At 48.1% G+C, this 14,083-nt stretch overlaps 1 protein-coding gene across 2 annotated transcripts in view; it reads right to left on the reverse strand.

The window, feature by feature from the left end:
• Window positions 1–4,470: 4,470 nt before the first annotated feature.
• Window positions 4,471–14,083, reverse strand: part of FAM167A (family with sequence similarity 167 member A) — a 34,343-nt gene continuing 24,730 nt past the window's right edge. For both annotated transcript variants that reach the window (XM_008150763.3, XM_054717626.1), the window contains one exon: window positions 4,471–5,086. In XM_008150763.3, coding sequence (XP_008148985.2) covers window positions 4,823–5,086 — 264 coding nt within the window. In that variant the 3' untranslated portion in view covers window positions 4,471–4,822. The remainder of the gene's footprint in view (window positions 5,087–14,083) is intronic.

The raw sequence follows: 14,083 nt of genomic DNA on the forward strand, positions 1-14,083 counted from the left end.
TCCAGACTCCGAAATGTTTGTCTCCAACGTTGGCCTTCACCTGAAGTCCAAGTCCTTATATCACCACCTGCTCCCTCCCTGCTTGGATGTCTAATCGACATTTCAATATAACGCGGCTGAAACAGAACTATCCATGCCGCCCATCTACCCATAGGCATGGTCCCCTCAAACTTTCTCCATCTCGGTGAATGGCTAGAGGGCTGTCGTTAATTCCTCTGTTTCCCTCACATTCCACACCAAGCTAGCAGTGTGTCCTGGTGGCTTTACCTCCAAAGCATGTCCCAAAGTAAACCCCGAATGAGACCACCTGTCACACCTCCACAGCTGCTGAGTCCCTGTCACTGTCATGTCCACTGTAACCACCTCCTAATTCTTCTTCTGGACTCCACCTCTGCCCCACTCCCCTTACTTTCTGCGTAGATCTTGCAAACATTTAAATCAGATCATATAGCACCTCCCCGCTCAAAAACCTCAAATCACTTCTCGCACAACCCACACAAAACCCTGACGTTTCACTCAGAGCATGAGGCTGATGTGATGGCCTGCCAGTCGTGGCCGCTCACCTCCCAGCACAGCCTGCACCCCAGCTGCACTGCAGACCACGCTCCTTCCTGCCTCAGGATCCGACTCTCTGTTTTCTACCCAGAATCCTCTCTCTCCCCACCTCTGCATGGTGGCCTTTGCAGCTGAAAGAGCACCTTCTCAGCAAAGTCTTCCCTGACCACGTGGGAAAAGCAGCCCTGCCCACATTGTCATCACATTTTATCTTCTCTGTGGCACAAAATTGCTTAATTTATTTGGAGGCCAAATTAGAGACATTTCCCTTTGGGATGAAAAAGGTGCACGTGTGGTCCCATCTGGAGGGGTGGGAAGGCCCTATGGCTTCTTGAGTGCCCTCTGAACCCCATGGCCAATGGCGATGCCAGGTTTCCAAGCGCCCATGCTGCCCCTCAGCCCACAACCCATCCTGTGCGCTCTCTGTGGGAAACAGATCTAGACACCCATGTTGTAGGCAGGGGATTAACCTCAGGGGACTGCAGATTGCTTCTTTTGGGCTGTTCTTTCCACAAAATGGGATTACTAACACCTTTGCGGACCCTCTGACGTGGGCCTCTCCTGAGACCCCTGAGATAGCAGTGATTCAAACAATGTCTCCCCTTGCCCACTCCATCCTTTGGAAGGTTTCTTCATGGTCTGTGGACCACCTGTGCCAGTCTCCTGGGGCATTTGTTGAAAACAGGTCCCTAGGCCCCATTTTGGAGCTGCACAGCTGCATCCCTGCAGAGGAGCCCAGGAATTTCCCTGGGAATATGCATTTGCAACGGGTCCTCTGGGTGATCCTCGTGCACGCTTAATTTTGAGGACTGCTGCTTTAAGCGGTTGCAAAAGTTTAAGGCACAGTTCTCAGAGCATGGCAACGCTAACCTCCACACTTCAGAGATGGAAGTGGGATTTGAAATGCATGTCCTGTGGTTCCATGTTCAGTCATTGCTATAATCTGACCCAGTTACTCTGAATTCAATCAGAGTCACCCCTGGAAGGGACCACTGTGTGAGAGCATGGTGCTGGCCTTGGTGCAATTCAGGATAATGTCTGCATCTCCTAATTCCACCCCTTGAGCTCACTTAGCCCACCCTGGGAAGCTCCTGACTGCAACCACCAAGAAGCAGCCCCTTGGGGGAAGGCACCATAGAGGAAAAGAGGGATTAGGCTGAATCTCTTTCTCCATTCAATGGTTGATTGTTCAAACCTTTCTCTCCTCATTTTCTTCTCTCTCTCTCTCTCTCCCTCTCCTCTCAATTAAGTGTTTGACCCTGTGCTTTAACAGAAAATATATATTTCTTCTTTTGAAATATTTTTATTTCACTTTTTCTAACAGCAATATAGAAACAAATAATTGTAAAAAATAAAATTATAAATTGTCCATCAATTAGGTAATAGCACTTGGTATTGCTACGAGGAGGAGACCTGGGCTGGGTCAGGCCGTCTCAAGCCTGCCCAGGCTCTCCAGGCCTCTGTGATCACTGCTGAGCCCATGAAGGCATCAGATGTTCCCGCACACGAAGTGTCAATGGAGACTTCGAGTTTACACCCAGGGGTCCTTGGGGACGGCAAGGAGATGGGTAGATAATGAGTAAAACTGCAAACAGTATTGTATACACATGGTAAGCGAGAAGGTTGCTCTGGGGAGCTGGCATCTATGGACCCACGCAAGGCAGGGACTTCACAAAGCTGAATGGACTTGGTTAGTTATTTGTGTTCACTGTGGGAGTAAGGGAAGTCACAGACACTGGACAACAAGAAAACACACCTGTACTTTCCCCTCCACCTCTCTTCTCTAATCATCTCTTCTTTCTCCTTCCTTATCCCCAAATATTAAGTTCTCTTGGGGTGAACTAAACAAAATAGCCAAAATACCTAACCTATCCAAAAAAGTGTGTCTTGAGCGCAGTTTCCTCTCATGAAACAACAACAACAACAAAAAAGTAGGCTGAGCAACTAAATTGCCCAGTTGATTCCAATTCAATTGGGTTGACGAAATTCAACGACATCATTCAACTTCAGTTGATTCCAGCTTTTTCAGTTACTGTGATGACAGATTTTTAGAAATAAAAAATCAGTTTGGCTCCTTTTTTTTTAGAATACGGAATGAGCTCTCCTGTGTGAGTAGGTGTATGTGTGTGTCTCTATGGGTTGTGTGGTGTGGTGGGTGTGCGCAGGCCCTCCTGACACCCATGACCTCAGGACTTGTCTGGGAGAAGCCTGGCAGGAAGGCCTCTGCAGGACTTGGCAGTGCTTGGACGTATTCCTGGGGAGAGGTATCACTGAGTGGAGAAAATTTCCCTCCTTTCCTGCCTGTGGGGGGAGGGGGGCTGGCCTTCTTCCGTGGTTGCCATAAACCAGTCCTCTGGGCTTCAGACTTTTGTTACTGCTCAGAGTTGGGCCAAAACAAATCCAGCTATGTGGTTACAACTTCTCTGAAGGAAGCATAAACCCTCTGGCTCTTTGAAATCACAGACCAACCTTCTTTTCTGTCTAATGAGGGACCATTCATTGGCATCTTCCTACTCCTGGCCACAAAGGAAAAGCAACCTTTTCCTAATATGGATCCTGGTGTGTGTGTGTGTGTGTGTGTGTGTGTGTGTGTGTGTGTGTGTACGTGCACACGTGTGTATGGGCCCCAATGAGATTACACAGGAAGACAAAACATGAACGTCAGAGCAGCAGGACATCTTACTTCGACTATGGATGCGTGATTGGTAATATGTGTTCTATGGGCCTGCTGTCCAGACATTGCTCTGAGTTTGACCCAAAGATTCTGAATTACACAGTGACCCAAAGATTCTGAATTACACACAATCTTTGACCCAAAGATTCTGAATTACACACAAGGTGCACGTGAGGGCTGAGTGAGGTGGAGAGTAGAGAGGCTGGCAGTTTGTAGGTTTGGCAAAGCATTTAGGACCATCTTTGGAGTTCAAGTTCATTGATACATTATCTGTCTAGGCATTATCGATAATGATTTAACACATCAATATGGTATAGCCACTCATGAGCTGTCACCTGAGGGAAGTCATTTTCTCCTTCCCTGGCTTCACTTTACTACTTTGTGAATGAGAGGCCTCAACTAGGTGGCATCCAAGGTTAAAGGTTCCCAGCTGTTGGGGAACACCTGACACATGGCACTCTACGAGGCTAACTTTCCTAACCTGCTCAGGACTCAGTCCTCACCTTCGTGATCCTCATGCTTGTCATTAGGGAGAACCTTTTAAAATAAAACCCAGAACCTCTGTATTTGACCTACCTAACTGGCTTTGCCATTTGGATAAAAATCAAACAGTTATTAACAGGTTAGTGACAGATTAGTAACAGTCTGATTCCATTAAAATTAGTCATTTAAGTCAGGCACAGAATCTCAGAGGAGCTCAGGGTGAGTGTCTGAGCTCCCTCCACTTTTTCTGGGTGGGCAAGAAGGTGACGTAGGTGACACTGGCAGAACCCACCAGGAGGCCATTGCTGGCCCCAGGGAAAATTCAGTTAGGCGAAATCCTCGGGCAGACCTGCCTGGTTCTGTCACCAGTGGTCTCCTAGGCACTCCCCCAGGGTATGGCGTGGTGGCAAAGGGACTCTTTGGAAGTTGGCACTGGTACATGTGGCCAGGCAGGCAACAGAGGGCACTATGCTTGCTCCAGCCACGCTACACTGGTGTGTCCCAGTACACGCTGGTCACAATTTACATTGTATCCTTTTGGTTTTCCTTTTCTGGTGGGTCCCTGTCAGGGTTGCTGTGTCATCTACTTAGGGTGAATTCGAGCCAGTACTTAGAGGACAGCCACAGCAAGATGGGCACATCTGATATATCTAATCACCTCTGCCTGGGGGCTCCATGCCCATGGGGAAGCCTTCTGCAATAATCACAGTTTTTGCCCACCTCCTCCACCCACCCCACCCCCCTTTGGGATCCCAGTTCTCATAGCACCAGTGATTCCAAGAAACAGGAACATGGATCACTGAGGGGAGGACTGAGAGGTGTCATGCTGGAAACCCAAGTCGCATTGAACATTGGGATGGAGTGGCCTTTCTGCAGGACTCTGTGGGTATTAAGTGAGAGCCAGTCATGGGGATGTTGGGTTCCAAAGCTGCGGCCCCAAGGAGATCCCCTGAGGACAGGCCCTGGGGTCCAGGGTTCACCAGTCTCAGGGAAGCTGTGCCTCTGGGGAGACCTACTTGAGGTGTCTCAGCCTCACTTCCCTTCTCCCCACGCCCCCTCTCCGCTTCCCAAACCCTCTGTTCTGGCTCCTCTGCCCTGTTGTAGGGCTGCTCAGCAGAGGGAGAACCTCCGGGAGTTGATGTTCATCTTGGTGACTCCAATGAGCTTGAGTGGCGTGGAGAGACTGAAGGAGGAGGCCAATGGGGAGTCGCAGAAAAGGTCTGACAGCTCATCACGCTCCTCCAGCTCATAGGTGGCGTCGTTGAGCATCCGCCTGTGGAGGTCGCAGGTCTGCTCTATCTTCAGCTTGTTGATGTCACTGCGCAGGCGCATGAGCTGTCTGGCGAGCTGCTGGTCTTGCAGCCGCATCTCGGTCTAGAAGGGAGGAGGGGCGTCAGGGCTGAGCTGGAAAGGACCGGGATGGGGGGAAGGGGAGAAGGGGGAAGGCTGCAGCTCCATAGTCTCTGACAAGCACAGAACCGCTAATAGGAGACTTAACTAATGGTTTGCTTCAGCAATTGTTCCACTTGGAGATATTAATACATTCCCAGCTCAGGGAAGTGAAAAGGCAAACAGGGAGGTGACAAATGAGAATGTGCTTGCCAAACAACACTTTGTGCTAAGCTAGACCCTATGTCTAAATCCTTTTGGAAGAAGTACATGTCAGTTCTGGCGTATTTCCAGCCCAGTCTCATTGGTTACAGATACGTACAGATGGAGTAAGCGTATAAAGAAATTAATGGGAATGATAAATACCAAATTCAGGAGCATGGTCAGCTCTGGGCAGGAAAGAGGAATGTGATTAGAGAAGGTATACAGGGGCTTCCACTTGTATTGGTAATGTTTTATATCTTATGTCGGGTGGTGGGTATATTCTTCTTTAAAAAAATTTTTTTATCCTTACCTGAGGATAAGTTTATTGATTTTATTTTTTAGACAGAGAGAGGGAGAGAAACATGGATGTGAGAGAGAAACATCAATCAGTTGCTTCCTATACTCACCCTGACCAGAAATCGAACCCGCATCTTCTTTATGTATAAGAAGATGCTCCAACTAACCAACTGGCTAGGGGTCTATTATACTTTAAACATTTTAGAATGCCTGCAATATCTTACCTTATAATAGACAAATATGCAAATTGACCGCACCTTCGCTACGCCCAAGCCACGCCCACCAACCAAGCCATGCCCACCAACCACGCCCACCAGGAAACCGTTGCAGGGACGTTGGGGTGCGGCAGAGCCCAAGGCTGGGAAAGCCTCGGGCGGAGGCTTTCCCGGCCTTGGGCACCAGCGAGGAGTCTGCAAGGATTGCAGGAAACCACTGGGGGTTGGCTCCTGCGTTCAGTAGCAGGGACGCTGGGTTCAGCCGAGCCCAAGGCCACCGCCCGGGGCCAAGCCCCGACCCTGAAAGAAGGCAGAAGGCGGTGGCCACAGCCAAGGCCTGGGTCCCCGGTGCTGGCAGAAAACTGGTGCAGGCAGCCAGGTGAATGAAGGTCTATTGCATGAATCTTCATGCAAACGGGCTACTAGTTTCTTAATAAAGTTTCAAAAGAGCCAAACATAAATATATGCTAATATTAATTGAATGTTTTCCTATAAACCAGATACTGTTCTAAGCTCTTTGGGTATGTATTAGCCAGCCATACAAAATACCATAGACTGGGAGGCTTAAACAACAGACATTAATTTCTCACAGTTCCCAAGGTCAGGAAGTCCAAGATCAAGTTGCGAACTGATTCAGTTCCTAGTGAGGACCCCTTTCTGGCCTGCAGATGGACACTTTCTCACTGTTGTCTTCATGTGATGGAAAGAAAGATCTCTCTTTCTCTTTTTATAAAGACATTAATGCTATCATGGGGGCCCACCCTCAAGACCTCAAAATCTAATCACCTCCCAAAGATCCCCCGCCCATACCATCATATTGGGGATTGGGGCTTCAACATGTAAATTTGGCGGGGGGAGGGGGGGGGGGGGCGGGAGACACAGACATTCAGTCCATAACAGGGTTTATTAATATGCAACAGTCAATCTTCTACAATTCCATCAAGTAATTTCACCATCATCTCCACAATTTATATGTGAAGAGGCAGAGGCTCAGCCAAGTAGGTCACTGTGTCAAGTCCCAAAGCACACACATGGCAGAGCTGGGATTAGGAACTCAGACAACGAGATTCAGGAACCCAAGCCTACTGGCAACTAAGTCCTTGGGCCTCTTCGGGTAGAGTCGGAGTGTGGGGGTGTGGAGTGAGTTCTGTGCTCAGGGACCTAGTAGGAGGCTCATAATATTTCTAGGGCCTCAGTGTTTCCTATTAGGAAGGGATGTGATAGTAACTTCGCACCTGGTCTAATATATACGGTTTCCATCATTCATCTACATGTTAACCTGGTTGGTGCCACACAGCCAGTCCCGAGGTTCCCCCAGGACAGTCTGAGTGTTTCACAAGTCTGGGGGAGCTTCAGTGATTGCTCAGTTTCACAGCTGTGCGTTGGCAGAGGTGGGACTGGAGCTCGAGGGATCTCCTGAGGGTCCTAGCGCAGAGCGTTTTCCATTAACGACACTGTCACAAGGTCACCAGCTGCACCTGCTTCCTTCTCACCCTTTACTCTGCCTGTGTTCGAAAGTGGGTATTTTTTTAAATGGTTTTGTGTCTCAGCTGTGTCATTTGCCCAGTGCTTGGAGCCAAACTGATTTAGAAAAATCAACTTTGAGGTCCCAGAGGGACCCTCCCCCTGGTTATGTAAATAAATCCAAATGTTCTCACTTTTGCCTGTTCAGATTTGGAATCACATGCATTGCAGGGTAAAAAATAAGCGACTTCACTAGTAAGCATTTCATTTTTTTTCTTTCATTCATTTTTATGTACTTCTACAGATCTCTTCCAATTTTATACATGAGGGAAATCAAGATAGAAAGTCTTGCTTGGGGAAAGCAAAGTATTTAATGGCAGAATCAGGATATAAGTTTATAGCCTTCACTTAAGTAACGTACTTTTCAATCCTTAGGCATAACAACCTAAAGTTATTGCCAATCAGAATCTATTTCGATGAACACCAAACTAACGAGACAGGTGTGCCCCAGGGTAGCTGGTCATTTATTCATTTGGAGGCCTCAGCCATGCCTGGAACTGGGCTAGGTGCTGCCTAAACCCTCTGAAGGAGACACTGTTCCAATCTGTCTGAAAGACAGGCTGGCTCACAGCCACTGTTTCATTTGATAAGGTCTTCTGAGAGTTTTACTCTACCACTTCTCCTTTCGGGTATTTTATAATTTGAAGAGAAATCTGTGAAAAGCTAGGAACCCTATAATTTAGATTTGAACTTTGGACTCAGGAATTGGATCTTTGGTCTGAAAAGGTCCTTTAAAGTTGGAGACTTTCAGGTTGAGCAGGTGTCTGGGATGTGATGTGGCTTGCAGTGGGTACCTGGTGGGAGGAAAGGGCCATTTTTCTATGGCCAATAGATCTGGTCAAAGGTCAGAGCAATGAGTTAGGGTTTAAAACCCATCAGAGTCAGCTGGTCAGAGGGGTGATAGTAAGGCACATGCCCAGTTCCCTTTGACGGGACAAAGGCCACCTTGCTGGAGCCACCTCACGAACCCATTCAACTCTGCAGAAGAGAAAGAAAATCACAATCCAGTAGGGCTGGTGACTGCCCATTCTGCTGGTTTGTGTCCCAACACGAGGAGGGGCGGGGAATCCGCAGGCCTGGGCTCTGAGGGCTCCTCATAATGTGTGCGTCTCACCCTGGGAGTCTCTTGGAATATATATTTTGTTATGACTCCTGAACATAAATCAGCTCTGTCATTTGATGCTCAAAGTAACAGTGTTTGTGCCAACTCTACAAGAAAAATCGGCAGTGCTAGCCTATTCTCATCTACTCTGTGGGCCACACAGGGGCTTTCCAGGGGGACTTTGCACCTTAAATACTAACTGAGTCCCTGTTATAAGGTAACCCGACTGTAACATATAGAAAAAAGTTCCCACTGCCTCTGAGGACACCTAAGCAAAATGTGCAGGGCTCAGAGGTGGTATTTTTTCTAGAATTTTTTTTTCAACTGTGATTAAATACAAATAACATAAAACTTATCTTAACCACTTTAAAGTGTACAGTTTAGTAGCATTAAGTACATTTATATTGTTGTGCAGCCATCACCATCATCCATCTTCAGAACTCTTTACATCTTGTAAAATTGAAACTCTGGAGTTACTATCACATCCCTTCCTCAGTTGGTTAGAACGTTGTTCTGATATATTACGATTGTGGTTTGATCTTCAATCAGGGCACATACAAGAATCAACCAATTAATTCAATGAATGCTTAAATAAGTGGAATAACAAATTGATATCTGTCTCTGTCTCTCTCCCCTCTCTCTAAAATCAATAAATAAATTAAAAAAAACAACAACAACTGACACTCTGTCCTCATTAAACAACTTCCTGTTCCCCTTCCAAGCCCTGGCAACCACCGTTCTACTCTCTGTCACTATAACTGTGACTACTTTAGAAACCTCATATGAATAAAATCTATAGTATTTGTCTCTCTTTTTCTTTTTAATATATTTTTATTTATTTCAGAGAGAAAGGGAGAGGGAGAGACAGATAGAAACATCAATGATGAGAGAGAATCATTGATTGGCTGCCTCCTGAACACCCCCCACTGGGGAATGAGCCAGCAACAGGCATATGCCCTTGACTGGAATCAAACCTGGAACCCTTCAGTCCACAGGCCAACGCTCTATCCACTGAGCCAAACCAGCTAGGGCTACCATATTTGTCTTTTTGTGGCTAGTTTATTTCACTTAGTACAATGTCCTCACAGTTCACACAGGTAAGAAACTTTTTATAAATTAAATATTTTCAGAAAAATTCAATGAACGTGTCTGCAGATCCTGTGTAGAGTAGGTCAGAAGAGAGGCAGTTCCTGAGGATGGTTCCCATATATTATTTACTGCATCTTCCCACAACTCTAGATGATGGGTATTTTGATCTGCTTCATGGCTGAGGAAGCCAACTCAGAGAAGTTAAGGGACGTGCATGGTGGCACTTGGATCACCCTGGGGCCCGTCAGAGCCCAGAGCTGGTGGCCTTTCCATTGACCTGAAGTGGGGGGTGCTGGGCCCCAGGGGCAGCAGAAACGGGGACTTCATTGCTCTGGGGTTAGAATCTGGGCTCATGCTGAAACTTACTCCTCACAAGCCGTGTGGCTTTGAGCAAGTCACTAATGCTCCTTGAATTTCTGTCTCTTCATCTACAGAAAAGGCATAATGCCTGGTCCAGGGACTGTGAGAAGCAAATTAGGTGGCAAGCAATATACCAACTAAGCTGAACAATGCCAGTCAGATAAAGGTCAGCGGTTCATGGTTTAAGTCTTTTCTCTCTCTCCAGACCAAGGTGCGGGATGTAGAAACCAGTCAGGGCCTCCCAGTTTTAAGACTTTATTAAAGAAACTGAGATGCTGGGCCCAGTGACTCCACTATCGATGTGGTTTTAATGCATTCTCTGGCCAGCACCCAACTGCAGGACGTGACAGTTTCTAATCCCCCGTCCCAGGGAGAAAGGCGCTTGCTGGATTCTCAGAGGTGTGGCCCGTAATCCCAGCAATCCTGTAATTAGGGTACAGCACTTGGTGAACGAGCAAGAAATGTCACTGCCTCGCTGTCAGTGCATTGTGGTGACAGGGTGTGTTCCCATCAGGGAGAAAGCACATGAAGGGGATGGCGGGTGACCAGTGGTCTCTTGGAATAACAGTGTTTGTGGTCTATGCTTGACAGTAGCCAACACAGGTGTGTTTCCTGCGTCAGACAAGAATGTTTCTCAAGTTGTTTCTTAAGGTAGAAGGTGAACCCCCAAGGGCAGGATTAAGGAAGTAAAGGCGGCAATTGAGCTGCTCTGCAGGAGGAGATTGCCTTAGCTGGGCTTGGTGAGGTGTCGGGGTGGTGAGAGGCCCAACTGGGGAGAGAGGAGACACCCAGGAGGGAGGCCAGCCAGGAAACTCAGGGGCAGGAAGACCTAAAATGAGTGTGTAAGTGGTTTGCTGTGAGGTTTCTTTAGTCAAGTCTCGTGGGTCACTAGTGATTTCCTGGGGAGTTAGAAGACGGCTGACTCCTGCCTCTGGGCTGGTGAGATGAAGACAGAGCCTGCCATTAAATGAAGTGGATGACATATGGAGGTTCCTCAATAAATTAAACATAGAGTTACCACATGATCCAGCAATTCCATTTCCAGTGTGTACCCACAAAAAAGGAAAGCAGGGACTCACACAGCTACTTGTACACCCACGTTCACAGCAGCACTACTCACAATAACCAAAAGGTGGAAGCAACCCAGGTGTCCATTGATGGAAGAATGGATACACAAAATGTGCTGTCCTGGACCCAGCTCCACCATGGAATGGAAACCTGGACTCTGGCTTTGCCTCTAGCTCTCCTGAACCCCCCTCAGGACTGGATTAAGGAAAATGGAACTTTAGAAACCAAGGAATGTAATTCCAAGCAAATAAAGCTTTCTACCACATCTCATCCTCCTTTGGTGTCCTCCGGAAACACTTACTCCAGCAGCACCCCAAGAACCCCACTTCCACTAGCAACGGAGAAAGACCATCCACACATTTCTTTGATAACACCCCCACCCTGCCCTGCCCCGCCCCCGGGGAACTCAGGAAGTCTCTGGAACTGTTGAGTACTGTGAAATGTGGCCAGCACTGACCAGGGGGGCTGCTGACACGAGTGAGAGACAAGAGAGGGCTGGGCCGGAGCTGGAGAACAGCTGTCTGATGGGCCCTCGTAGAATCTCTCTGCACATCTTTCCTTGTTAAGAACTCAGGGCTGATCATTCCTTTGGTTCCTTCCTGCTCTAGGATTGAGGGTTCTGCTCATAATTCTAACTAGCACTATTAGAATTAGCACAGTAAGAAAGGGGAGGTTTTGTCCTCCCTAGTCACAGGTGCTGGGTGGGTGCCTGCCCTGTGGGAGCTGGGTGGGTGCCTGCCCTGGGTGGGAGCTGGATGGGTGCCTGCCCTGTGGGAGCTGGGTGGGTGCCTGCCCTGGGTATGAGCTGGGTGGGTGCCTGCCCTGTGGGAGCTGGGTGGGTGCCTGCCCTGGTGGGAGCTGGGTGGGTGCCTGCCCTGGTGGGAGCTGGGTGGGTGCCTGCCCTGGTGGGAGCTGGGTGGGTGCCTGCCCTGGTGGGAGCTGGATGGGTGCCTGCCTTAGGGGAGAGCTGGATGGGTGCCTGCCTTAGGGGAGAGCTGGATGGGAGAAGAGAAGCTTCTCAACCTCCTGGAACCTGCCTTTTCCTGAGCAGCCTTCTGGCTCGATGATCGAGAGCTGTGGCTCCTGAAAGCCAGGCTCTTGGCACAGACATGGAACCCTTCTCCGCGCTGCCAAGGACTTGGTGCCTTGAATGAGCCTCTCTGTGACTTTTCCCCGGCTTCTGTCTGCTTCAGTCTTCTTCACTGGCTGTGACTGGTTCAGGCCCGCACACAGGGACATGACCAACACTCACTGGGCAGTGCCCAGTTTTTCAGACCCTGGCAGCAGCCTGGGGAGAGGGGGTGGGTCCAGAAGCTTGTAAAATAATACATCCCTCAGAAAGCAATTGCCCAGCCAAGGACATGCCTCAGGCTTGGACAGTCCCTTCTGAACCCATCTGCCACCAGACCTGGCCTTCATCTTATAATAAGGAAGAGAGAGAGGGGAGTACTTAGAAAGAGAGCTAAATTGAGTAAACTTTGGAGAGTAATGTCCCAAAGTTTCAGGAATTGAGAGAATGTGTTGAATGAGCATAAAACTTTATAAAATACAAAGTGTACTCCTACTCATTTGCTCACAGGAGCAATTGGCTGGTAGCAGCCGTTCAAAGCAGGGGTTCAGAGGTCAGGCGGATATAGGTTCAAATCCATGCTCTGCTGATTGATCATAGGTAATTGCTTTACCTCAGTTTTCTCTTCTGTACAATGGGGGTAGTGATAGTGCCTATTGAATGATGTGATGTGTATGAATGCGCATAACCTAGTTCCTTGGCAGGTGCTCAGTGCCTTTCTCCTGCCCTCCTCACTGTCCCCTCATAACTCACTGCTAGGTAGGTATTTATTATCCCCATTTTACAATGACAAAGCCCAGGGCTAGGCTAGTTGGTTTTCCTAAAGTCACCCAGCTAAGATGTGGTACAACCTAATTGGAAGTCTAATCTAGTTAGAAATTTTATGCTTTTCCCACTCTGCCTGTGACCGGTTAATGAGCCAATGGCCTGAGAATCACCCACAGGCACCTGTTAAACTCCTGACACTACTGTAGGTGTATGGGATCAGAACTTCTACGGAGAGTCGGGAGGGCTCCGTATTTTTAACACAAGTCCTGGAGCCTCACCCACACTACCCATTAGACACTAGCAGGTTGTATAGTTATTAAACCAGGAGGGTGGCCATCGGAGGAACTGGGTTTTCATTATTATAGGAGAAATAAGGAGAAGCTTGATGTCAGTTATGCTTAAAGGTGTGGATTTGGTTGCTGAGGAGGTCGGGGGGTTGAGTATTTCCCTTTGGTTAATCTCACTGCCCACTGTGCCTGGCACACGGTGACCACTCAGCGTGGACTTCCGCTCCCCCAAGCACTCTGGAAGTGTATTTGCTGTATCTCTAATATAGCTCTTGTCACACCTTGTCACTGTGCTTATTTGTCTGTCTCCTCCACAAAGGGGGAAACCCCATGAAGACATTCGCCTGGGCCTCCACCCACACCAGCACCTAGGCCCAGGCACTAGTGAATGTGGGTTGTATTGAATAGACAGAGGACTGGATCAAAGGACCCTGCCTGTATCTTAGAGCCCGAGACTGCCTCGTGCTGTTATTCTGGTTGGACACAACAATCAGACCTCTTCTCCTTCCCTCTGCCTCTCCTTTGCACTGCAAGACAGCCAAGAAAAGGAGGGGAGGGGAGACCTCCTGATTCCTAGTCCACTTCATCTCATTGGTCCACAGTCCCCACCTCATCAGCTCTCACGCTGAGTAGGGAGTTTCTGGGGATTGCAGGCCTCATTTTTCTTATCTTATTCTAGGAGATTCTATGCCACTTTTTTTTTTTTAAATCTGCAGGATATAAGATGAGAAATGTGTACCAATTACATTGGCAAGAGAGAGAGGAATTTGGTTCTTATCTTTCTTTTGTCTTTTATTTTTTATCTTTTTTCTCCCTGATCTATCTATATGAAAGGCTAATATGCTAATTGTCCTTCCCTCTGTCCAGGTAATGACGTCAAGTAGCAATACCTGGCTTCCTCTCCCTAGCTATGACTAGCCTCCTTGCAGTTTCTTCAGCCCAGTAACACGATTTGCTTTATACCCAGGTGGAAACAGTTTATACTGTAACCAAATGTCT

The sequence above is a fragment of the Eptesicus fuscus genome, chromosome 6 (genome assembly GCF_027574615.1).
Source record: "Eptesicus fuscus isolate TK198812 chromosome 6, DD_ASM_mEF_20220401, whole genome shotgun sequence".
In the NCBI taxonomy this organism is placed as follows: Eukaryota; Metazoa; Chordata; class Mammalia; order Chiroptera; family Vespertilionidae; genus Eptesicus; species Eptesicus fuscus.